Source organism: Haemaphysalis longicornis, unplaced genomic scaffold (assembly GCF_048455015.1).
Source record: "Haemaphysalis longicornis isolate Haplotype H1 unplaced genomic scaffold, Haemaphysalis longicornis Haplotype H1 scaffold_4, whole genome shotgun sequence".
Classification (NCBI taxonomy): Eukaryota; Metazoa; Arthropoda; class Arachnida; order Ixodida; family Ixodidae; genus Haemaphysalis; species Haemaphysalis longicornis.
The window spans coordinates 32,007,769-32,030,748 of record NW_027526361.1 but is presented as its reverse complement, the minus strand read 5'-3'; the positions used below and the strand labels follow the sequence as shown (position 1 = coordinate 32,030,748).

The 22,980-nt window shown below is 44.0% G+C and overlaps 2 protein-coding genes across 5 annotated transcripts in view; one reads left to right on the top strand and one right to left on the bottom strand.

Annotated features, from left to right (window-relative positions):
• Positions 1 to 1,508: 1,508 nt before the first annotated feature.
• On the top strand, positions 1,509 to 18,213 carry Asprs (aspartyl-tRNA synthetase). The gene is made up of 15 exons (XM_077706348.1): positions 1,509 to 1,673; positions 1,908 to 2,004; positions 2,183 to 2,363; positions 3,581 to 3,683; positions 4,380 to 4,482; positions 5,387 to 5,461; positions 5,905 to 6,085; positions 6,981 to 7,115; positions 7,670 to 7,817; positions 8,858 to 8,926; positions 13,832 to 13,952; positions 15,137 to 15,217; positions 16,289 to 16,400; positions 17,138 to 17,209; positions 17,790 to 18,213. The coding sequence occupies exons 1-15, from the start codon at positions 1,642 to 1,644 to the stop codon at positions 17,879 to 17,881; spliced, it is 1,602 nt and encodes a 533-aa protein (XP_077562474.1). The 5' UTR covers positions 1,509 to 1,641; the 3' UTR covers positions 17,882 to 18,213.
• A 38-nt stretch (positions 18,214 to 18,251) lies between these two features.
• LOC144178467 (uncharacterized) overlaps positions 18,252 to 22,980 on the bottom strand; it is a 35,484-nt gene continuing 30,755 nt past the window's right edge. For 3 of the 4 annotated variants that reach the window (XM_077706344.1, XM_077706345.1, XM_077706347.1), the window contains one exon: positions 18,252 to 19,828. In XM_077706344.1, the coding sequence (XP_077562470.1) occupies positions 19,732 to 19,828 (97 nt within the window). In that variant the 3' untranslated portion in view covers positions 18,252 to 19,731. Of the gene's footprint in view, positions 19,829 to 22,755; positions 22,812 to 22,980 lie in introns of all 4 variants that reach the window. The other variant, XM_077706346.1, reaches the window with a different exon arrangement.

Below are 22,980 nucleotides of genomic sequence, written 5' to 3'. Positions count from 1 at the left end.
AATAAATCCTTGGTTGCAAGCACGCAATGTACCTAATTTATTACAGATGTTCTTGTTCGCGATTCTGCGTTATTTTAGGCAAGGTGATGGTTTTGTAGCCTTGCTAGAAAAAAAAAACATTGTTTATGTATTAAATATTGGCTGAGATATGTGTAGCACTTAAACAACATAATTGTTCATTATTTTGTTTTTTAGTGACTTATTATCACATATATCTTATGTAACAAATCAGTGACAGTATCATTGTGTTTTTCACTTGTTTTTGACGACTTATCCCCTGTTTTTTCTTTCAAAATCAGTGAGATCAGAAATTTTTTTATCACTTTGCGGAGTCCCTGCGATAACGGCTGCGTAAATGAGTGCCACCGCACGGGGAAAGGAACCTGTGATTTTATAAAGTAATGACGAAGACGTCGCAATTTCTAGGTATTCTGTGTTTGTGTGCGTTGCTTTCTTCTGATAACGCAAGTACTTATGCATTATAAGCAATGCATTATGGAAGGCACATATTTTATCTTTCTGCACGCTTCCGTCCCGATTTATTCGTATAGTTAGCAAAGACTGCGGCGGGTTTATTGTGTTTATGAATCAAAAGTTGGAAAAGTTGGAAGCACCCTAAACAGAGTTTGGTGTTTGATGGGCACAAGCGTCCTAAATAGAGTTTGCTGTTTGATGGTGTGTGATTTCCTCGATATTTCTTATTGGGGACATTTTTGTGTAAAACAGTGCAATAGACATGTATATGTTCGAAAAAGCTTATTAAGCTTGTAAAAACTAGTTTGCAAAAAGTAACAACGCAAAACTAAAATAGATATTTGATTCATGTGTGCCCGAGTTCAGCGAAATTCAAATTGCCTTCGTATGCCGTAGTCACCGTGACCGTAGTGGACAGCACTGGTGCACCGCAACATTTTTTTGCCCATACTGTTTAAATTACTCGCAGAGGTGGCTGCGTCTTCGCAAAGAAGTGAATTAAGCTACGGTCGCTGTCGCGCCCCAAATAGCGTGCATGCGCTTCGGCCTTAAAATTCCCATACTAACCCGAGACGTCCCTAAGAACCTCTGTTCTTTCGAAAGGGTATTTTCGTTTGAAGCGACCATAAATTCATGCCACCGAAATCCAAGCGCGCGTTCTATACGGCGCAGTACGAGGCGCGTTTCCATGCCCGTGGCTACCGAAAACCCGCAGTGCATGGCCCTCGTTCGAGTAGCGCCACCTACGAGCGCATGCGTCCGCGCCGAACCAAGTTTCGCCGCGCTCGCCCGCCGCGTTGAGTCACCTCTCCTTCCTACACCGTGAGAGCAGCCGAGAAAAATTGATGCCGATGCCGATTCGCTTTCAATATTAGCGCAACTTTAATCGTTTACGAAAGCCTATATCGTTTAATTTGTAATAATATACGTGTGAAGATTAAAGAGCCAGTCACATTTGTCCAGCGCCTTTGACTTGGTAAACATTCACGATATCGGCATATCGGGTTCCAATTTCGGTCATTTTGCCCTCACGTCCCTCACGTCATATCCAGCGCTTGCGGCCGGCAGCGTGAGTCCTTGTGGGTTGGTGCGTGTGGGTGCGGGAGCGTGCAAGCACAGTTAAATCTTGCATACATTCATCGCTATTTTGTTCCTGCACGATTCTTCATGACGAAAGGCGAGGAAAGTGTGCCTCTTGGGTATGTAGATCAATAACGCATAGCCTCTTTTACCTTGTCAGAAAGTCCGAGCTTGACACCTAAAACACTTCGTTGAAAAGCTGAGCTCCGATCGGAGTGATTTCCTTGGTTTGTTGCGCTTAACAGAATGTTGATCAGCCGCCTCTTAACAACTGTACGCCATGTGGCTGCTTCCACGCGCCCCGTGCTGTGCTAGAACACATGCTGACGAAAACATCCTTATCTACTTTCCAGCCCCGATGGCCAACCGCTATCAAAGAAGGCGCTTAAAAAGCAAGCTAAGGAGCAGGAAAAGGCTGCCAAGAAGTCATCAAAGCAGGCACAAGACAACGTAAGTTTGTTGCCACCAGTCTTGTGTCTTTTAAAAGTATACAATGTGCAGACAGCTTGTGCGATTAGTCGGCCTACGAGAAGGCGCTGGTTGAGCGCTTAACAAGATGCATTTATATGATTCCCACCGAGTTTCTCTCAAAGGGTTGTCTTGTTGGCCGTCTTTCCATACCGCTCAGGCAAACAAGCAGGCGGGAGATGCCGAAGATGATTACTCGGAAGGCCGGTACGGCAAGCTGCCAATGTTGCAGTCCGCAGAGAAGTCAACACGTCAGATGACATGCGTCAAAGACTTGGCCGCGCCTTTGTCTGGCCAGCTCGTGTGGATACGAGGCAGGCTCCATACGAGCAGATCTAAAGGCAAGTTTATACGATAGCTCGAGCAGATACAGGCCTCGCAACAGCATTGAACTCAAATAATACTGTAGTGTCATCGCATATTAAAGGGACCCTGCAGCACTTACCATCGACTACTCAGAATGTATTACGGAGTAAAGTCTAATGTCCCAGCAATCTCCTCCCACAAGAATTACGAAAATCCGTTCACTATCAACGAAACTACTGGTGATGAGAAATCGCGCATAATCGTTCCCTCTCAACTCGACCGCTGACAACGCAACGAAAGCTGCGCGCTCACTCCTGGAAAGGGGGCGGCTCAAGCCACGCCACCTTCTCTAGGTGGCGTTGGCTCGATGTGCTCTCTTCGGCGGCCTTCGATATCTCACAGGCCGGGGAGTTTTCTCCGCAACATGGAGGGGTCTGGTGCAACCAAAAAGCAGGCACAACTGCCTGCTCGCAAGTGTGCGCTCAGCCTGGTAGGGTGTTTTCCAAGCAATAAATGCTCGTTGTCATGTGGTCCGGTTAAAAGGGAAGTATTAAGTTCGTCACTTGAACTCCACGCGCTCTCAAAACACAAAAGAAACGCCAAAACCATGCGCACAGGGTGAGGCATACAAGAGGTTGGTACACAGCGCTGACGACGGCAGATCGTCACAGAGAATGCGAGAAATAAGCCGTGAAGTTGACCAGCGACAGCCGATTGGACAGCCATGGCCTGCCTAACTGACGTAGTTTGGGCCATGCCAGTGGTGCATAATGAGGAGAATTGAAGAGAGTGCGGTTGCTTTTTCCGTGTCAGTCACATCGATTTGCACGCTCACCACTTCACGTGCATGTCTAAGATTTGGCTTGGGTATTCCTGGCAGTGTAATCTGAACGTCACGCAGGTTGAATTGTAATACTCAGAGTGTTGCAGGGTCCCTTTAAGTAAGCATACTGCAGCAATATGTAGTAAACATTGCACAGTCTGGCATGAAAAGGAACGTTTGCCCAATTGTAGCGTGTTCTTATGTCTTGTTTTTTGTTGTTTTGTGTTATCCGTTGCTGTGTTAGAGTTTCACTTGAAAACATTGTGGGCTTCTCCTCATAGATATACCTTGCAAGATTCCCTTGTAAATTTTCTGCACCGCGGTGACGCTCCTTCCAGTAAAGTGTGCGATTGTCAACGTGCCCAGGCAGGGCCCACATGTGTTGTGGATTAGAGTTAATCGCAGTACGTTTTTGTTTTCTTCATACAGGGAAGCAGTGCTTCTTTGTTCTCCGCCAGCAACAGTACACGGTGCAGTGCCTCGTAGCGGTGTCCGAAAAAGTGAGCAAGGCCATGGTGAAGTTCTGTGCCTTGTAAGTGACGCATCCCGGATCATAAGCCCATAATTTTAATACAGATGTGGTCATAGTTACAAAAAATTATGAATGTCATAGGCTTTTGAGCCATCATTTATCGAGAAGCTTACCGCTGAGATCTACAAAAGTTACTGCAAGTATTTCTATTTTGTGAAATGCAAAACTCTAACTTCCTTAATCCAGTAAAACGTCACACATCTTGTTCATAACGTTATGCCAGCCTTGCCACAAATGTATTTATTCTTATGGGATAAACAGTTACTGCACGTATTTTAATTTGGTGAAATACAAAACTTTAACTTCCTTTTAATTTAACAAAATGTCAGGCATCTAGCTCATAACACCATGCCAACCTTGTTGCAAATGTATTTATTCTTATGCAGTAAACAGCTTGAATAGCATGGCAAGTGAATAAAAGAAATTGGACTTCAAGGTGTTCATTGCTGCCAATGTTACATAGAGTTCATCAGTGCCCACCAAAACATTTTCTAGGTTCATTATTTAGGTAGTCTTGTAGTAAATTGGCCGCAGTCTAATCATAAACTTGTCGTGAAAGAGTTTGGGGTGAGGCTCCATTATGAAGCACCCTGCTTGTGTTTTACCTAGTTGGTTAAGTTGCTTGCGTGGCTATTCACTGTGGTGGTGTTCCAAGTTATTTGCCGTAACGGAGCCTGTTCCTGTTCCCCTCCCCAGGGTGAACAAGGAGTCCATAGTGGATGTGCACGGCCTGGTACAGACGTCCCCGCAGAAGATCGAAGGTTGCACGCAACAGGATGTTGAGCTGCACATTGAAGAGGTGAGGATAACTTAATGATAATAAATGGCAGTGTCTGGGGTAATCTTGCAAGCTTTTTTAAAAAAAATGTACAATGTCCGCTTCTTCTTTTAGGCGATCCACAACTAACCCTGTGAGGATGAAATTTTTTTGCCAAATGCGACCCCCCAGGGTCTATTTTTTTTATTGCTGATTTAAATTCTTCGGTTGAATCTATTTTGAGAAGGAATTGTCATATTTTTAGGGTGACCATAAAGTGACAAAAGAATCATTTGTGTTGTTACATGCACGTGGTTTATTCATGAGTAACACAAGAAAAATTCTTAAAAAGTGTCGCTTGCACACACGAAGGGGGAGAAGTGCAAGAAGCGCATCATCTTTAATCGGTAATGCCTTCTGTCCTAACATTGGTAGTGTACAACTTGGCATAGGGCCTTTTGGCTACTTTCATCATCTCATCTAAGTTTTTTTGTTGCTGCAGTGTAATGTTTGACTTGCTTGATTTGGACATTTAATTTTCTTGCATTGAGGAAGCTAATCTTTGAGAAGGATAACAAGAACTGTGGCCATTTTCAGCTTTGCCAAAAAAGACAAACACAGATAGGGCTGAATAAGATTGCGAGTACAACTGTTGCAACATCGCATGTGGCCTGCAAATGTTGGCCTGTGAGTGAAACTGATCAGACTGTTTTGCCCGAAAGGCATTCTAACAGTTAATTAAGTGCTGTTGGCATTTCTCTATTCTGGAAATTCTATTTCGATTTATTTATCCATTTACAATATGAGGGAGGAAAAAAACGCAGAAAATTTGCACTGGCTCCACCATAGATAGCCCTGTGCTCACTCGGAGGGCCACTCTACATGCTCTCTAGTAACTGTGTCGTGCCCGTTCTAATGTGTCTGCTGCCTGGGGCATCTGTTTCAGTTCTTTGTTGTGAGCGCATCTGAGCCACGTCTTCCACTGCAAGTTGAGGATGCTGCAAGGCCTGATACCGAAGAGGCAAGAAGTCTTTCCACTCTTTTTCTTTCTTCTGAGCTGCTTTTAGTTTTGCCTTTCTTTCACCTCACGGTGGGCTACCGATCAAGCTTGCTCTCATTGTGTGGACACGGCTGAGCGTCTGTGCCTCTGTACGTACAGGCTACCCAGCTCACGATCAAACTATCAGGAAGATGAAAGTAGTGGAATTGTGCCCGTTTGGCTGAACATCCTTTGATAAACTCAGAATGTTGTGTGTGTGTATAGGGCGATAAACACAGCTGTTCAGCCTTTAGCCACTTAAAGTGGTTAAAGCCTGTATAGCCGTGATTTCCGGAGACAGTTAGGGCTATCATATTAACTAGGCTAGCACTGCACAGTGTGATGTGGGAGTACAGTTGTATGGCAAGAGTTAAGCTAACGCGGTGTAGTGTATTGTGAGTGCCGATGATGATTCTGTCTTCCAGGACACGGAGGGTCTGAACATCCGGGTGAACCAGGACACCCGTCTGGACAACCGAGTCCTTGACCTGAGGACCCCAGCCAACCAGGCCATCTACCGTCTCCAGGCGGGGGTCTGCAGCCTCTTCAGGGACTCGCTGACTAAGCGGGGATTTGTCGAGATACACACGCCCAAGATCATTTCAGGTGAGCTGCCCCTGAAAATAACTCCAGATTTTCAGGTCTGTGGTTGAGTTACTGTTCCGTCCAACCTGTGAGGTGGCTCCGGAAGTGGGTGCAGCCAAGGGTTCAGCAGACATAAGTCTGCTGAACCTACAGCAGACATAAGTCTGCTGTAGGGGCGCAATAATTACTCAACACAAATGCAAGTGCAAAGTGATGTTAATAAATGCTAATTAAGGCTACTTTACATTCACTAAACAAGACCTCTGAGGCATTGGGCGTCTGTGGTGACTAAAGCTGGCAGAAGTGCTAAAACCAGACGAGCAGTCTCATTTACTGCGATCTAAAGGGTGCCGCATGTCCTGCAGACATTGGCTTACAAAATGGATTTCTGCATTTTATTGGTTTCTGATACTCGCGCCTTATGGCTTTGCAGACGGGAAAATGCACGCCGGGATTTCTCCTCAGAGAATTTGTCACGGTTTTTGCATCTTTCTGTGGTACATTGACTTGGTGGCTTACCAGCCTGCAAGCTACTTCAGCATACGTGGGCTGAGCGTATGAATGGCAAGAGAAGGCATTGCAATAGAAGCAGAGGCATGATTTTATAAATGTGTTCGCTTGCAGAGCAGCATAATTCAGTAGAAACATGCTAAGAGTCACTGAAGGTGGCTCCTGCACACAAATGCTAGTGTATTTCACCAATGATTTCCCTGGTGATCTTGCTCTTATAGCTTGTAGCTGGTGTCGGACCTCTTGCAACCACGTACTCTAGACAACTGCACAAACAGGTCAAAACATCTTGACATCAAGTCAAAATGCTGCAGTGCAGCATTTTAGTGCTTAGTGCATCTATCGCTATAAAAGGCGCCTAATGTCTTGGTTGAAAAAATCCAGAAGGAGACGTGTCTTGTTGCAGCTGCAAGCGAGGGAGGCGCCAACGTCTTTGAAGTGTCCTACTTCAAGGGGAGTGCTTACCTGGCACAGTCGCCACAGCTCTACAAGCAGATGGCCATTGCTGCTGATTTTGACAAGGTCTTCACAGTTGGAGCAGGTAAGGGGCAGTGGCAGCCATATTGCAGCCATGGATTGGGGACACCCTGTGCTCAGGCAAACGTGCTGGAGGGGAACCCCAAAGTGGTGTGGAAGGAGCATGGTGTGCAGTCAGCGCAGTTTTTTTGCATGCACGAAGCTTCCTCGCATTCTTGTTTTGTACTATTTTAGACATGCAGAATACTCTTATTAAAATAGCTGCATTCTGCAAATCACAGGTAAAAAGAGCAGAGCCTTTTTGCTGTTACATACGTAATGCAAAAAACAATTGCTTAAGGTGAGGCTTCTTTATGACTGGTTCTCTCAGCCCCTTCACATTCTTAGAGGTCAAGCACTAACAGGGTCCTCCACAAGTAATTCGTGCCTGTGCTCTGAATCTTGTGAGGCCTATACCTGTTATGCGGTATTGGACAATGCTTTGCAAGCAGGGCCATATGCACCTTTCACACAATACGCTGTGTTGGCCCAGCAAAGCCACCTGTTGACATTTTTCTGGGTTCTGGAGGCCTGCACAGCTGAAACGTCTCCTTCCTCTGGCCCCACTCCCGTTTCCAGTGTTCAGGGCCGAGGACTCAAACACCCACCGCCACCTGTGCGAGTTTGTGGGCTTGGATTTGGAGATGGCCTTCAACTACCACTACCACGAGGTGGTCGATGTGATAGGGCAAATGTTTGTGGACATCTTCAAGGGTCTTCGTGACAGGTACAGTGGCTCTCAACACCAGCCGCTACCAGTGTGTGTGTACGTTTGATGAAGGAAAACTAGAGTAAAGCAAGGTCGTGGTGGTTTCATTTTTCTCCAGGCTCGATTTGAGTGCCAACTAAAAGTTTGAGCCAGTCTGAACTGATCTTAAAGTCCTTCACCATGGCATGCCACATATGCCAGGTGTTTGATACAAAGTTCCAAATTTGAATGCGAGTATTGCCCACAATAGTGTGTAACAGAATGCTTTTCAAAAAGGTACACAGAACTAGCTGCAGCCTACAGTGGTTGGACTATGTGCCTATGTTTAACTAGCTTGACTTTGCATTGTCAAATCCTCAGCAGAGTCTCATAGAGCTGTCTTGAAGTGAACAAGTACAATTCAGGGTGAAACAACTCACAGTGCCTAACCTGCCCGTCAGCAAATCGACTTTTGCTGATTTCACCTTGAATTCAATTTTACGATGTACTGAGGTAAAGATAAGAACTACAATTTACCTGACATACTTCTCAGTGTGTGGTTACCTATCAAGCTGAGGTGACTTATAAAATAAATTAACTGCAAAGAAATATCCAGCACTCTGTCATATAATAGGTTGTAATGTTCCAATTCCCAACTGGATTGGACTCCGAACAGCACTGTGCATCGATCAGAATTGCAGTTAATGGATACTTGCTCTGGTCACCCATACCAATATAAAGCAGCCAACTTATAGAAGCTTCACGCACATAAAACAGTGCTGCCACCTCGAACACTTCAATTGCATCATTACTAATTTTGGAATACGATTGATGGATTTGATTGGAAAATGTTTATTGAGCATAAGAGTGGGTGGCTTTCTTAGTCCTGAAAGCTACAAGCCAGTATCGGGAAGGGACCAGGGGATAAATTATTTTTCCCCATTGCCTTCAGTCTTGGAAATAAAATACTAGACGAAATATGTAAGCACCTATGCACCTTGGATAAGTTGTGAGAGCTGATCCGAACTTTGAAAAGGAACTCAGAAAAGGAGAAAAGGAGTTACTTTTTATGATTGCAGGTTTGCTGATGAAATCGCTGCAGTCAACCGGCAGTTTCCAGCAGCTCCGTTCAAGTTTCTAGAGCCCAGGTAAGCTTGTCATGCGACCGCTTGCCAACAAGCGAGAGCAGGGGATAGTGGTAACATCCAGGCCGCCTGAGTGGATAGTGTGGATGCTTGAGGTGGATATGTGGATGTGCGCCTCAGGATATGCGCCTGAGTGGATGCTTGAGGTGGATATGTGGTGGAGAGGTGCTGCTTACCCGCCGCAGTGGCTCTGTGGCTATGGCGTTCTGCTGCTGTGCACGAGGATGCGGGTTCTATTCCCGGCCGCGGCGGTCACTTTTTTTATGGAGACGAAAAGCAAAAACGCCCGTGTGTACGAGATTTCGGCGCACGATAAAGATCCCCAGGTGGCCAAAAGTAATCTAGAGCCCTCCACTACGGCACGCCTCATCGCCTGCGTTGCGTCGGCGCGTTAAACCCTACAATCAACCAGTCAAATCAGTCGAGGTGCTGCTTACTTGACCTGTTAGTTCCTGCTGTAAATCGGGGTCTAAACGGCAGCATGTATCCCACCTGTCTTCGCTTGTGTTAACTCTTTCGTTACCACGCCTATTCAAATCGATCACCGGTGATCGATGATTTATATTGCCTATTTCAACATGTTGTAGTTGTTTCTTGTACACCTAATGCGGCCAGTGGTTAGTCTAGGCACTGCACTTTTAAAATCAGTTTAAATTTTTCTCACTCTCGCAGCATTGAGATTTTTAACGGCGTTTTTTGTGAGCTGAGGTGCGTTTTTTTGAGGAAGGGGGCATGGCTGCTGCACTTGACAAAAACGCATGCCGCTCGTGGTTAGGCTGCATTACCATTATTTTATTTTTTTTATCAAAAGGCTCCTGGCAAGTCAAGTACCAAATAATGTTGTCGGCTTTGTAATCCAACAGCGTTGAGAGGTGATAATTACTTGAAAATGACACCAGCTATTCACTAGTGATCTTTGGTTCGGAGAAAAGGTAGCTTTATTCTGCCAAAGCTTATTTCTGGTGGTCACCCGCATGTCTAGCAAGTGTGCCTGGCATTTCAGCCAGTTTCCAGCAGTTTAGGTTTCGCTTTTGCGCTGCGAAACTCATATTTGGCGCTACTACGCAGTTACCCAACTACAAGCTCATTTGCCATGGCGCCTCCGTTGCCCGCTACTGTTCCTCGAAACAGGCATGCCGCTCGTGCTTCCACTTTACCCACGCCTTACTTCTGCGATAACAGCTTCTGCTGTAAGTCAAAAGATAACACCGAGTCGGTGGATATCAGTTCAGACGAGGAGAACGCTTCCAATTGGCCTTGAACACCGCCAGCTGCTCACCGGCCAGTTTCGTTTTTGTCCGAGGGTATTTCATGAAGTCTAGTGTCGCTCCTTAGTAGAGCTGTCTATTCTGACAAAGTCTCCAAAAGCCTTGTAATTGTTTCTTTTCGAAATTGTTAGGTGGTGCTGCAGTGTAGTAGGCTCGTAGTGCTGAACTCGCTTCATAGCACGACGGCGGCTTGGTGAAAGCTTGCTGGGCACCATTCTAGTGCATCGTACCTTATTCCTGCAAGCAGGGCTACCATAGCGAGACTGAACATAATAAACCCCAAATTAAAGTTCTGACTGACAAGTGATGATCAGAACGTCAACAAGCATCCACCAAGGAGTTTGGTTTTCAACTCTAAGCGGATTTTTTCGCATCGCTTGCTTGCCTTCAATATTGTGCTGGTCATAATCATTGACAAGGTGTTTTTACATCATGTGGAGGCTAATTGGGGCATTTAATGATGTCAAACCACCAGATTTCTTCCAGAGAACTATCCAAAATAGCAAAATTTGAAATGGAGGTTGGGCTTCACCGCAAGGCACGGGCACCACGCGTGCTAACATTTTCTTTTATATCTGTCAAATTGTACCGTGCAACTCAATTTTTTACCTACAAAATGTTTACCTACAAAATGTATATTCTAAATTTTTTCTACTACCGGTGGTTTATTATACACAACTTCCTACCTATTTTTTTATTTTCTTCAATGCCTGGACAAAAATTTTGAATGTGATAATTTTTTTCGCAATCATTATTTATGAAAACATTATTAAAACTGGCGTCGTTGGAAAGCGCGTGGAATCATCTGCATTTTATGTCACTGCAATGTGTGCCTAACCAATATGTATAGCACAGAAATAATGTTTTGTTAGGCCCCTCAAAATTGGTCATTTTCCCGCGGTAACGAAAGGGGCCATGAAGACAAAATGCAGGTTTGGCTCATTCGAAAGAATGCCTCATTATGACACCACTTTTAATGCGAGTTTTACTAAAAAAAAAAAAAAAGCTGTATAACAAAAAAAAATAGAATGGGCATGCGACACACTGGCCACTTTTCCACACTGAACCTATGAATGATGTATTATGGGCAGTTTGCTGCGATTGGCTGAGGCCAACAAAATTCAGTGCAAATTAAACTGGTTAAACAGGGATTATAAGCTTGCAGAACAAGCTAGCTATTGGTGCTTAAATATAGTGCACATTCTTTTTATAGCAGTAAGAATGTTGGACTATGCTGGCCGACACTGCACAGCTGTCGAGCGTGTTGGGCTTGTCTGACACGACACTGGTTGATTGATTGATTGTAGGGTTTAACGCGCCGACGCAATGCAGGCGATGAGGCACGCCGTAGTGGAGGGCTCCGGATTAATTTTGAACACCTGGGAATCTTTAACGTGCGCCGAAGACATGACACTGGCCAACTGGCATACCGGCACTGATGTGACACTTCCTGTCGAGTCGTACACATTACCTCACAATGTGATTACTACCCGTTTCGCCTTCTATGAAGGCAAATGGTAACCCAGGGTTCGTACATGTTTTTGAAAACCCTTGAAATTGAAAACTGAGTTAAGGGCCTTGAAAGCCTTATAAGAGGCCCGGATATGTGACCTGCTTTTTATTGCTTATCTTTGTGGCCCTGCACACTCCTGATCAAAAACATGCTTTTTCAATTTCAAGCCAGCTTGGGAGTACAGGCGGGCTGCTTTATGCAAAGGCTCATACGGAATGAAATCCCCACATCAGACTAGGGGAAATTAACATACATCCCCTTCCCATGTTATATGCTGCTTTCTGCATTGCCTCGTCCTGCTATTCATTTTGCATATCACTTGTGTCCCATCATAGCTATGCTCCACTACGTTTCGAAAACGAACGGTGCTGACACCCCAGAATGACATAAAAATGAGCACAGATAAGCAATACTCTGAATGTGGGAACACAGTGCATCTAGCTCCTAAGCTTTGTTGGAATATTTTATTTTGACAGGTGTGATGGCGGGCAGAGTCAGTAGACCGTTCCTTGTTCATGAACAGACATTAGGGGATGACAATGGCAGGAGGTATTAATTTATGTTCCTCGCCATCCGAGACTGTGTATTAAGAGGATTTGCAGAGCTCGAAAAAGTTCAAAATGGCATGTTTTTTGTAAAGCTCTCTCATTATTATTGCGGGTGGCACTAAACTTGTCTACTTCCAAAGGGTGAAGTTGTTCCACAGTGATTTTTCTAAAGGTCATTTCTCGAAACGTAAAGCAGCAAATGTTTTGCATGTGAGCAGAGCAGTAGTAGAACAGTTTGCTGCACGTTCTCCCCTGCACCCTTGAAAATGCCTTGACAGGGCCTTGAAAGTCCTTGAATATTCTTGCATTTGAATCCTGAACGAACCCTGTGTGACCTGGCTGACAAAAAATGTTTTTGCCATGGATGGCAGCCTTAGGCAACATACTAACGTTTGTTTTAAAAACTTGCCCTGGATAAGTCATTGTCGATTCCACAAAACACACGATATGGCAGGAGAATTGAAATTTTGGCTTAAATTGTTTAATTTCTCAGTGAATAAAACATTGTTTGCTGCCGGGCAAGCACCGCGGGCACTATAAAACACCTAATCTTTCGTATACAGCAAACTTGTATTTTGTCTTCATGGCCCCTAAGCGTTTCTGGTTGTGTAATGTGATGTGGCTTTGTTTTTTCAACTGTGTGCCAGTGCTTATTTTGTGCCTGCGTAGCTCAATCTGAATTTCCCCAGACCGTTGTGAGTGTTTTTATGGCAGGTTGCAGTTTTAAATGCAACTGAATGTTTGTATATCAGATTAAAAAATACAAATTGTTACACTGAAATAGATACTATTGCTATACAGGGTTAGTGAGGAAAGTATTCACTGCCCTTGGGTTCAGTTTGTGGCTTTGTACATTTTATTATTGAAGTGATTAGTCGTTGCATACTGGAGTTGAATGAAGATAGAAATAACATTTGATTGGCTCCCTTTAGTAGAGGACCGTGCTTCACCTGACAAACCTGCAGTGCAGCAAGCACCAGGTTCAAGAGCTTTGTAAAAACAATCCCAAGCCATCTCCACTAACGTGAAACCTGTGAATGGGCGAAGCATGCAGTGCATAAGTGTATTCTTGACGCCTTGACGTTTTTGCCAACGGAGATGGGACCATTGAGGGTAGAGGTATACAGCTTTGCTGTAAAAGTCTCTTGTCTTTGAAGCACGAAGCTCTTTTACCGTGAGGCATAAACAAGTGTCCCAGTGTTTTTTTAGTACGCGTTGCGAAGTGCTCCACCAGAAACGAGTCTCCCTGTGTTTTTTTGAGCATGGGTTATGTTCTAGCGCAAGGCTCGAACGAGGTTCCCAGAGTTTTAGTACCGTGACTACATGAGACTACGATGATGACAGGAGACGCCAACAGCCCCAGTACCTAAGGGGCTTCGCCCCTAAAAGCAATCCTCCAGTGCAGCACACCAGGGCGAGGTACACCATGAATGTAGTACAATGTTTTTGCTTTGCAGGGAAGTTCTTTGTGCTTCTAGGTAGAGGTATACTTTGCTAAACAACTGTTCCGAGTAGTATGACCGTGACATATCAGGCTTTGAGGGGCCCAAAGGTAATCCCATTCACTCTTTGAACGCAGCCTGAGGCTTGAGTTTCCGGAAGCAGTAGCCATGCTACGCCAGGCGGGAGTCGAAATAGACGACGAAGACGACCTGAGCACACCAAATGAGAAACTTCTGGGGCGCCTGGTCAAGGCAAAGGTTCGTGGGGCATTCACTTGAACCTGATCCTAACCGGTCTTTCTGAATCTCCCCGCATATCTGAACCAAGGAACTGCACGTAGTGTCCTTCCGTGTGTCTTCTTAAAAAGCTATGCTATGGGCGATGCTTAGCTTCCCCATTAAATTCCCAGCCTTAAATAAAGGGGGCTTGCAGCAACTTAACATTCAGAATGTGTACCCAAAAATATTGACGTCTTTCACCAGCCAGTCAGCACAAATCAATTCTTATGCCATTTTCAACACTGCATAGTAACTACTTTTAAAGCAGTTAAAAGGTGCATTTTATCTGCACTCTGCACTTTCAGTTTCTAGGCTGTAATGACACTGCACCAATATGAAATATAGTGTTTGGCATTATTTTTAATTGCTATGCACTGCAAGTGTATAAATGTTAATGCTAAGTCCTTAAACGGCTAAATGGCAAGCACATTCTTGGAATATGCTCCCCATCTGGAAAATTTGGAACTACAAGAGTAGGCAAAGCTTTGTGTATTCTCTTATTTTGCAGCTGACTGCCTCTAACCACTTAGCCCAAAACAAAGCTTTGTTTCTGCCATGCATACTTTAGTACACACATAAGCATGACCTTTGGTAACTAGCAGATGCCTGCAGGAGCCAAAGGGGGCTCCTGTGGTGGGACCTGGCTTGGGCTGCACTTTGTGCCGTATTTTTGCGTATAACCCACACCAAGAATGTGAAAATTTCAGCGGCAAAGTAGGAGTGCGAATAATACGTGGGGTTTTTCCTTCAGTGCAGCTTGATGGCAATGCATGTTGTGCTGTGACGCTGCTCTGCACGTTGTGCCGTGAGGATGACCTTGTGTACAACAGTGAGGACTGCAGCTCAAGTGATAGCTCTAGCGAGAACAGTGACACTGAGTGAATTGTGACTTTAGCCTTGCAGTCAGTGTATTCTACTTGCTAAATATACACTTTTTCTGTCTACATAGAATGTGATGTGTTGCTTGAGCAGTAGCTTTGGTGAAGCCTTTCCCTGTATCAAATGTGCGGGCAATACGCAAGGATTTTTTTTTCTTTTCCTGCTGGCTGAAAGTGGGGGTGTGGCTATATGCAGGGCTGGTTATATGCACGAAAATGCGGTAATCTGCACCTTCTCATTAGAATGAAAGTGCACTCAGTGGCGTGTGCCCCCTGTCCTTGCAGTACGACACCGACTTCTACATCCTGGACAAGTATCCGCTCAAAGTGCGACCGTTCTACACCATGCCCGACCCTCGTGACCCGGTATGTTTCGTGCACCATTGAGGGTGGGGCTTGTGCTGAGCAGAGGAGGAAACTCTACTGTAAAATTCTCATGCCCTGAAGCATTGCAGTAGGAGTCAATGCCTGGCAGGCACGTTATCACCAAAGCTTTTTCTTGCGCGGAGGTTGCTTATGACGTTCATGAAGGACAAATGGGGGCAGCCAGACTGTGTCCTGCTGGTACAGTTGTTGGGACAAGACTTGTGTGTCACAAAGGGAGAGCAGACCATGTGGTTACTCTACTCTAACTGCTCCATGTGGAGTCAGTTAACCGGCAGCATGCACAAATTTCTTTTAAGGGGGGACACTGGTCTTGAAGACATTTTTGTTATTGTTGAATCAATCTCCTTGAAATTTGCACATGAAGTGTGCTTTAACATCCTGAGCACAAATATGCAGTCAGTTTTCATCTATATAGTATAAGTTCGATGTTTTGCAACATGTTATGTCATTCCATTTCGGGCAATTTATTAATTATCAGCTTATGATATACTTAAATAATTCTTGTTTCTTTGTGCGCTCGAAGGACCAGGGCCATTCTATACCACAGCAGTAATTTTATCACTGTTTCTGCAATTGCTCTGAACTTATGAAATGTCAGGTCATCAATTATCAATGTTTTTGTTAAACAAAATGCATAAAAAATTGTACTAGTATAAAGAAATTTTATATTTTTCTGGTTTTATTGCACTGCTCAGTTCTTAAGCTTTCAAATGCAGCAATAATGACGCAAATCTGACCAGTACATCCCAAGATATTGTACCCGACAGTTGACCTCATGGGAAAAACAGTGGTTTTGAGAAAACAAGGCACAAAGTTCGGAAATGCAGGGGAAAATGGCCATTTAGCTAACTTCAAATGGTGACAGCTTTGTAAATACTTGTGGTACAGCTACAATATTTTGCAGGTACATTCTTTGGGACCTGTAGACTGCAAATAAAATGAATACAGAAAATTGATTTTTTTTTGGCAAATTTTTGGTCCTCAAGACCAGTGTCCCCCCTTAAAGCCTCGATGTGCCTCTACTGGTGACGTGTTGTTTTCTCATTCCAGAAAGTGTCAAACTCGTACGACATGTTCATGCGTGGGGAAGAGATCCTGTCTGGAGCGCAGCGAATTCACGACCCAGCCTTTCTGACGGAGAGAGCTAAAGAACATGGAATAGGTACAACCTGCGTGGCTTTCTGGTCCCTAACCTTACCTTGCGTTTGCTAAAACCCCCAGTTGTTGGATGATTTCGCAAAGAGCTTCTCCCGAAATGCTGGTTGTAGTAGGCAGCAAAAGTGGCCCACCATGTGGCACAGGCTGGCTGTCACTCCGAGTAGCGGCATGGACACATTGCCTCCGTGTGGCCACAAGCTCGTGTGACAAGTTGCCCAACACAGTGTTTGCACAAAAAGTGTAAAGCATCCGAGGTTTGACACAGATGGGAGAGGAGATGCCTTTGTAGCGCAGTGGGCAGATATAACAAATACAGTCAAAATATTTATGGGAACGAACATGAGAGCTACCGCCGTTTTTACTCAGCATCTATGTACATTCCACAACTAGCAGCAAAAGTCTGAAAATCATTGGCACCATGAGGTACATGACTTGTCCAGCCATCAGCCGTCATGTCAGTTAAGTGCAAGAGCAGTTTCTAATCCTTCTCCTAGCTCTTTTGCATTACAGAAAAAATAGTAATGAAATGAGAGAAATGATAGCTTTAATTATTGTTAAACGAAACAGCATATGCTGTTAACAAGTGCTTTGAAAGGTGCAATATTTCAGTTAAAACGGGAACTCGTGTGGCACACGCTGCGATTGATCTATTTTTGCTTAATTAAAATTAGTCAATAAGCCTTCTGGTATGAAACTACCATTCATTGCACTGTTAAAAGTTAAACAACTCTTTCTCTGTAGACATCAGCAAGATCAAGGCCTACATTGACTCCTTCCGCTATGGTGCACCTCCACATGCTGGCGGTGGAATAGGTGAGTGCGTGCACAAACCTTGGCTTGAAGAGTTTCTCATAGAACTTAGCTTTTTCTACAGTGATTTAGCCCTTTGATGCCCAAAACTTTATGTTGCTTAATCATATGAGAAGTTTTTTTTATATAAAAGGACTTGCGACATCACAAATATGAAGTAAAAAAAATTTTGGTTCATTAGGACGGAAACTGGGAAACACTGGGCACTGGCTGCCCATATATCACTTCTACAAGAGAGAGCAACCTTGATCACCATGATTTATGTCTAAAGTAAAAAAAACAACGTAAAGCTTGTATTGCTATCATTTGTAATAACAACATTGTACCATTTCGGTTACCAGTCACTAGCCAGCCACCCGGCTCTATGTGAGTTGATACGCGTAAACAATATTTTTTTAGCACACGGAAGTATGTGCTGCCCTCTCTTCTTTAATTTTTAAGGTCCAAGATCTTTTGTCTGTCGATAGATGGTATTAAATGTAAAAAAAAAAAAGCGAGAGAAAAAATAGTTTCAGTTGTTGCTCTTGAGCAACACTGGGCATTAAACGGTTAGAAATATGCTGACAGGCCATTGCTTTTGCAGGCTTGGAGCGGGTCACAATGCTGTATTTGGGACTGGACAACATCAGGAAGACGTCCATGTTCCCACGTGACCCAAAAAGATTGACCCCTTGAATGTGGGGACTAATTGCTCAAAGAGGTGCAAATAAACATCCGTAGCTGGCTATAAATAAATTGTCCTGTGTTATTCACTATGCAAAGTCTTGGTTACAAGAAAGACATCGCCGATGTCCTTATTGCCGTCTATTATTGTGGAAGTTTTCTAACAAACCATGTCACAGAAAAGTTGCACAGGAAACATTGTGTTTTATTCTTTGTAGCTTCAGGGTACATGTCTCGTGCTGCATTTGCAGCTATCCTACCGTTTGATTGCGCATCTGCTGGACACCATGCTACGACATGCGACACCTTAAACGCACCAATAAACTGTGCTTTATTATACTGCAGTCGATCTTTGCTGTTTTTCATGCCTCAAGAGTTGTCGTGAAAGCTTTTGCAACAGCAAGTACCTGTACATTGCCACAAACATGGCAGTTAATAGCAGGCTACAATTAAGAGCTGTTGTAGTGTGCTGCCAAATGTGCGTTTGTTCCCTTAAAGGTAAATTTTGGAAGCAACTGTATTATGTCGGAATGCCAAGCCAATCACACAGCAGAGGTCAGCTGCAGCCATGCAAGTATACGCATCTGTCATACATACACCATCACAGCAACAGAATTGATTCCAGGCAAGGTTCAGTGACGGTCAATAAGTGTCTTCTGGTTGGTAAGTGCACATAACAAAATATATGTCTTGACTACTTTCACCTAGGCTGAAGCAGCGCACAACTAAAAGTAGACTTTAAAAGTGGAGCACAGCCGGGCTGCACATATGCATAATACCCACAACTGTTCCATCAAATGTACAGCGCTTCAATACTTGTCTGTGCGGTGCGAAACGAAGCTTGGGGGAGAGAAGACGCAAGCTGCATAATTTAAGAACAGCGCTCGCAAATAACGCAGCTTGGGTACCGGTGGCAAAGCCGGTGACTCGGAATACTGGGTGCCTCAGACAGAACTGTCAACTACTCTATAAACTCTGCAACTACAAAACAAATACTCTGGTAACAGTAACACCGCCGTTCAATGGCAATAACGAACCGGTAACACTAACGACATTTTGGTGCTTTTTGTCTGCAGACGTGCAAGTCTGTTTACAGCTCGATACTCATTGGCAAAGGCGGCCAATTAATATTGCTGTTCCCAACCAAAGGCTGCACCTTTTGACTTTGTCTCACAACACTCGCCCACACAGGACTTCAGTCTTAACAATAATCTACAAGGGGTGCAACAAGGAAACACGAACACCCCTCAACATGTTGTCAATGCTGAGAACAGGAAGGGAACTTTGCATTAGACATAGATAAAATGGACATTGAATTGATATGTGCAATAAAAATACGTTACGATAACGTTTCCATAACGTTCTCTCCGGCTTGTGTACAAGCTACAGTTTTTCGCCATCACGTTCATCACGAGCGTTTACAGACTTCATTCATTTTGAGGAGATTTTCAAAAAGCACAACTTTACAAACTCAAAGCTAGAGATGTGACGCAGTTATCACCTACAATCAACATTAGCACTTAGTTCAAGCGTGCTTCTATGCTCGCATAGAAAGGCAGCAGAGTTGTAAGAGAAAACTGTCAATAATTGTGCAGATAACAGCTCTTGAAACAAAATGAGATTTTTTTAGCAATCGCCACATAAATACAGGCATGCTGGTGTTTTATCCACGGCACGTTTGAACGCTCTCCCCTTCCTCCCAAAAGGACCACATTTTAAACGCGTAATAGTTTTAAGTAAACAAGAACATTAGCAGTCTCTCCTGTCTGTACAGCACTACTGACAAGCAAGGATTGGCTCCATAGCGGTCCCAAGGACAACGCCTGCGCCTGCTCACGCAGACTCTGCAAGCAGCGTGGTGGCTAAGATGTGTCGTCCACAACCTCTCTTGGTCCTGGGAGAACCTTTTTGTTCCCCAGTTTCCTCTTCTTCTCCTTGATCATGTTCTCAAATTCCAGCCTGCAATCGGTCAGCAACAGCTGCTATGGCAAAAAGGTTTCCACTTGGCAACGTTCTAAGCATGCAAAACTCCCCTCTACAGTTTGTATCAAAACAAGTTGCAAACGGTGACTGAACTTCATTTCCCTGAACGCAGTGATAGGCCACCAGCTCAATGTGCTACCTTTTTGTTGGATAATTGTAGGTGGTAGTAGACCCGTGCGACAATGTCGATACGGAAACTTAGTTTTTTACAATGTCCCCAACCTGGGAGCTGTCATGACGAAGCCCGACTTCTGCAACAACGACCTTTTATCGTTGCACCTATTTCAATGTCTGCATTTACGCAAAGCCCTTCAATGCTTTGAAAGGCTATGATTGAAGAATGCAAGACGTGTGTAACAGTCACCAGTGACGGTATCTGCCCAAATTTCTTGAACAGCAACAGTTAATTTCACCTGCACTGCACATACAAAGCTGTATAAATCACTTTGAGCAGCTTGCTCAAGCTAATTTCAAGTGCTGAAACAGTTTTCTTTTCATGTGGCCTTTATATCAGAAGTTGCAAGTTGTTTTGTACTAAAGTGAATGCAATGTTGGAAACTAACAACGAAGCCCCTGGTGTCAATTACGAGTTACCTACTGCGGTCCAGTTTAGTGAACCATTGCACCAGACAGAATCCTGTGGAGGAGCCCGAGTTTGGGCCTTAAAAAGTTGGAAAGGCATTAAGCCATATCAATTCTGATTTCACAAAGACCGGAGAGCCGACACAACATTCTTCTAAAAGTCATTTTTTCCAGCATGAGCATTTGCACGTGTGCACGTAGAACCATTGGCTAAGATACATTATGGCAGAGGATCATCCACTGTCAAGGGCCAAGCCACACTCATCAACACCGTAATTTTCAAGCAACTTGTGTGCTCAAAACATCATGCTGTAAAACATTTTGATTATATATATATATATACATACAGGGTGTTTCACCTAACTTTAACCAGAGTTTAAAAATATTTCGATGCTTTCTAAGATGATGCAACCAAATGTATGTTGCTACCTTTTCTATGTAGTTACGCTATTTTTTGTATGTTGCTTAATTAGGTAATTAGTCAATATCAATTACCCAACTTTCGAACCAACAAAGCTAGGCAAACAATTCAAATTAGAAAGTTGCAAAGCGGTATACAAAACCGCAGAATAAACACTTTCTGTCATTATATCCATAAGTATTAGTGTTTTTCAGCATATGGAAGATGCCGGCGAAATACAAAAAAATACCACGTGACGTGCCGGTCCGTGCGTCTTGATAACAGTGCTCCCAAGCATTGCGCGCACGAACTACCATCGGCGCGCCGCCGCTTAAAAAGTGACAGGGCAGATGACAAACCTGTTAACTGCTGCATAAGCGATAACTGCTGCATCTGCAGATCTGCGTCTGCGATCTGTCGTGAGAGAAGCACATCACTGGCCCAAATGGCACAGCCAACGCCTACATTGCTGCCCTGTCGCCTTCCTTTTAAGCAGCGGCTCGCCTATGGTAGTTTGTGAGCACAACGTTTGGAAGCACTGTTATCAAGACGTGCGAGCCGGTACATCACATGGTATTTTTTTGTATTTCGCGGGCATCTTCCTTCCATACGCTGAAAAACGCTAATACCTAATGAATATAATGACAGAAAGTGTTTATTCTGAAGTTTTGAATACCGCTCTGCAACTTTCTAATTGGGATTTTTTGCCTAGCTCCGTTGGTTAGAAAGTTGGCTAATTAATATTGACTAATTACCTAATTAAGCAACATACAAAAAATAGCGTGAGAAACTACATACAAAAGGTAGCAACATGCATTTGGTTGCGTCGTCTTAGAGTGCATCGAATTATTTTTAAATCTGGCTAAAGTTAGGTGAAACACCCTGTATGTAATACATACACATCAAAGATGCAGTCCAGTGCTATTCGGCTACCTGAAGGTGATTTATAGCGCCGAATGAGGTGATTGTCACTTTTTTATGATACAGGAATAAAGAAATCAAAGTAGAAAAAAAAAAATCCGCCGTGATCGGAAGCGGGAAACAAACCCACGACCTCCGCATAACGCGTGCGGTGCGCTACCAACTGCGCTATCCCGGCAGTGGATTTCCTCTAGACTTTAGCGGGGGCTCATATTTAGGGAGGTTCAGAGACCGGTCAACTAGCGCCGCCCCTCGACAACCGCGGGAGACGCGGAGCGTCTTTTGTCTTTCATTATCCCAGCGGCCCACCACGTGAAACGTGGTCAAATGTCGGGGTAAGCCAATGCCATTTCCGGACTGCTGGAGCCGGAACCCACGTAGTGCACTGTTCAGAACAGAAATATATGGGACGAGGGATTCCGTAAAAACACACATCAAAGATGCAGTCCTTATTGCCAGTGCTATTAGTGTTTTTCAGCATATTGAAGGTGATTTATAGTGCCGAATGAGGTGATTGTCACTTTTTTTATGATACAGGAACCACATCGGATTTTTTCTCGACTTTGATTTCTTTATTCCTGTATCATAAAAAAGTTACAATCACCTCATTCGGCACTATAAATCACCTTCAATATGCTGAAAAACACTAATAGCACTGGCAATAAGGACTGCATCTTTGATGTGTGTTCTTATGGAATCCCTCGTCCCATTATATATATATATATATATATATATATAGGAAAAGCAACATGCAAAGTTTTAAAGAAAATTGTCAAAGAAAGCAACCTGCTTAAAACTGAAGTAAATCAAGCACGTGAACTACTCTTGAGGTTGATACTTCCTACGATGTTGCAGTTGTGTGGCCACTCAGCAATCAAATTCAGCTCAAAGGCTCACTATAGGCAATGAATGAGCACATGAAAACGGACACGGTACACCAAATCGTGGCAGGACAAACACTCAAGCATGTTATGTTGCTAGTAAAAGCAAACAGCATTACCTCCGTGAAGAGCAGTGAAGCCCTCCTATCCTTCAAGGATGCGCTCAGCATCGTATCTTTTGCAGGTTAGGAACAAAAAAACACAACAGTTAGTAGCAGCATGGGGAACTTGGCAGTGTGCTAGTGAAGGGGTGGGGTTGTAAATGGGCACAGAGCTCTATGCTATTCCAATGCCTCTTGTAACATGCGGCCTTTAGGCCAGGGGTCTCAGAATCGTTGTGGCAC

Excerpts from the sequence above, each read along its gene's own strand:
- Asprs (XM_077706348.1), top strand. The coding sequence starts at position 1,642 with ATGACGAAAGGCGAGGAAAGTGTGCCTCTTGG. Across the intron at positions 5,462-5,904 it reads CAAGGCCTGATACCGAAGAG|GACACGGAGGGTCTGAACAT; the intron begins GCAAGAAGTCTT and ends TCTGTCTTCCAG. Across the intron at positions 7,116-7,669 it reads GGTCTTCACAGTTGGAGCAG|TGTTCAGGGCCGAGGACTCA; the intron begins GTAAGGGGCAGT and ends TCCCGTTTCCAG.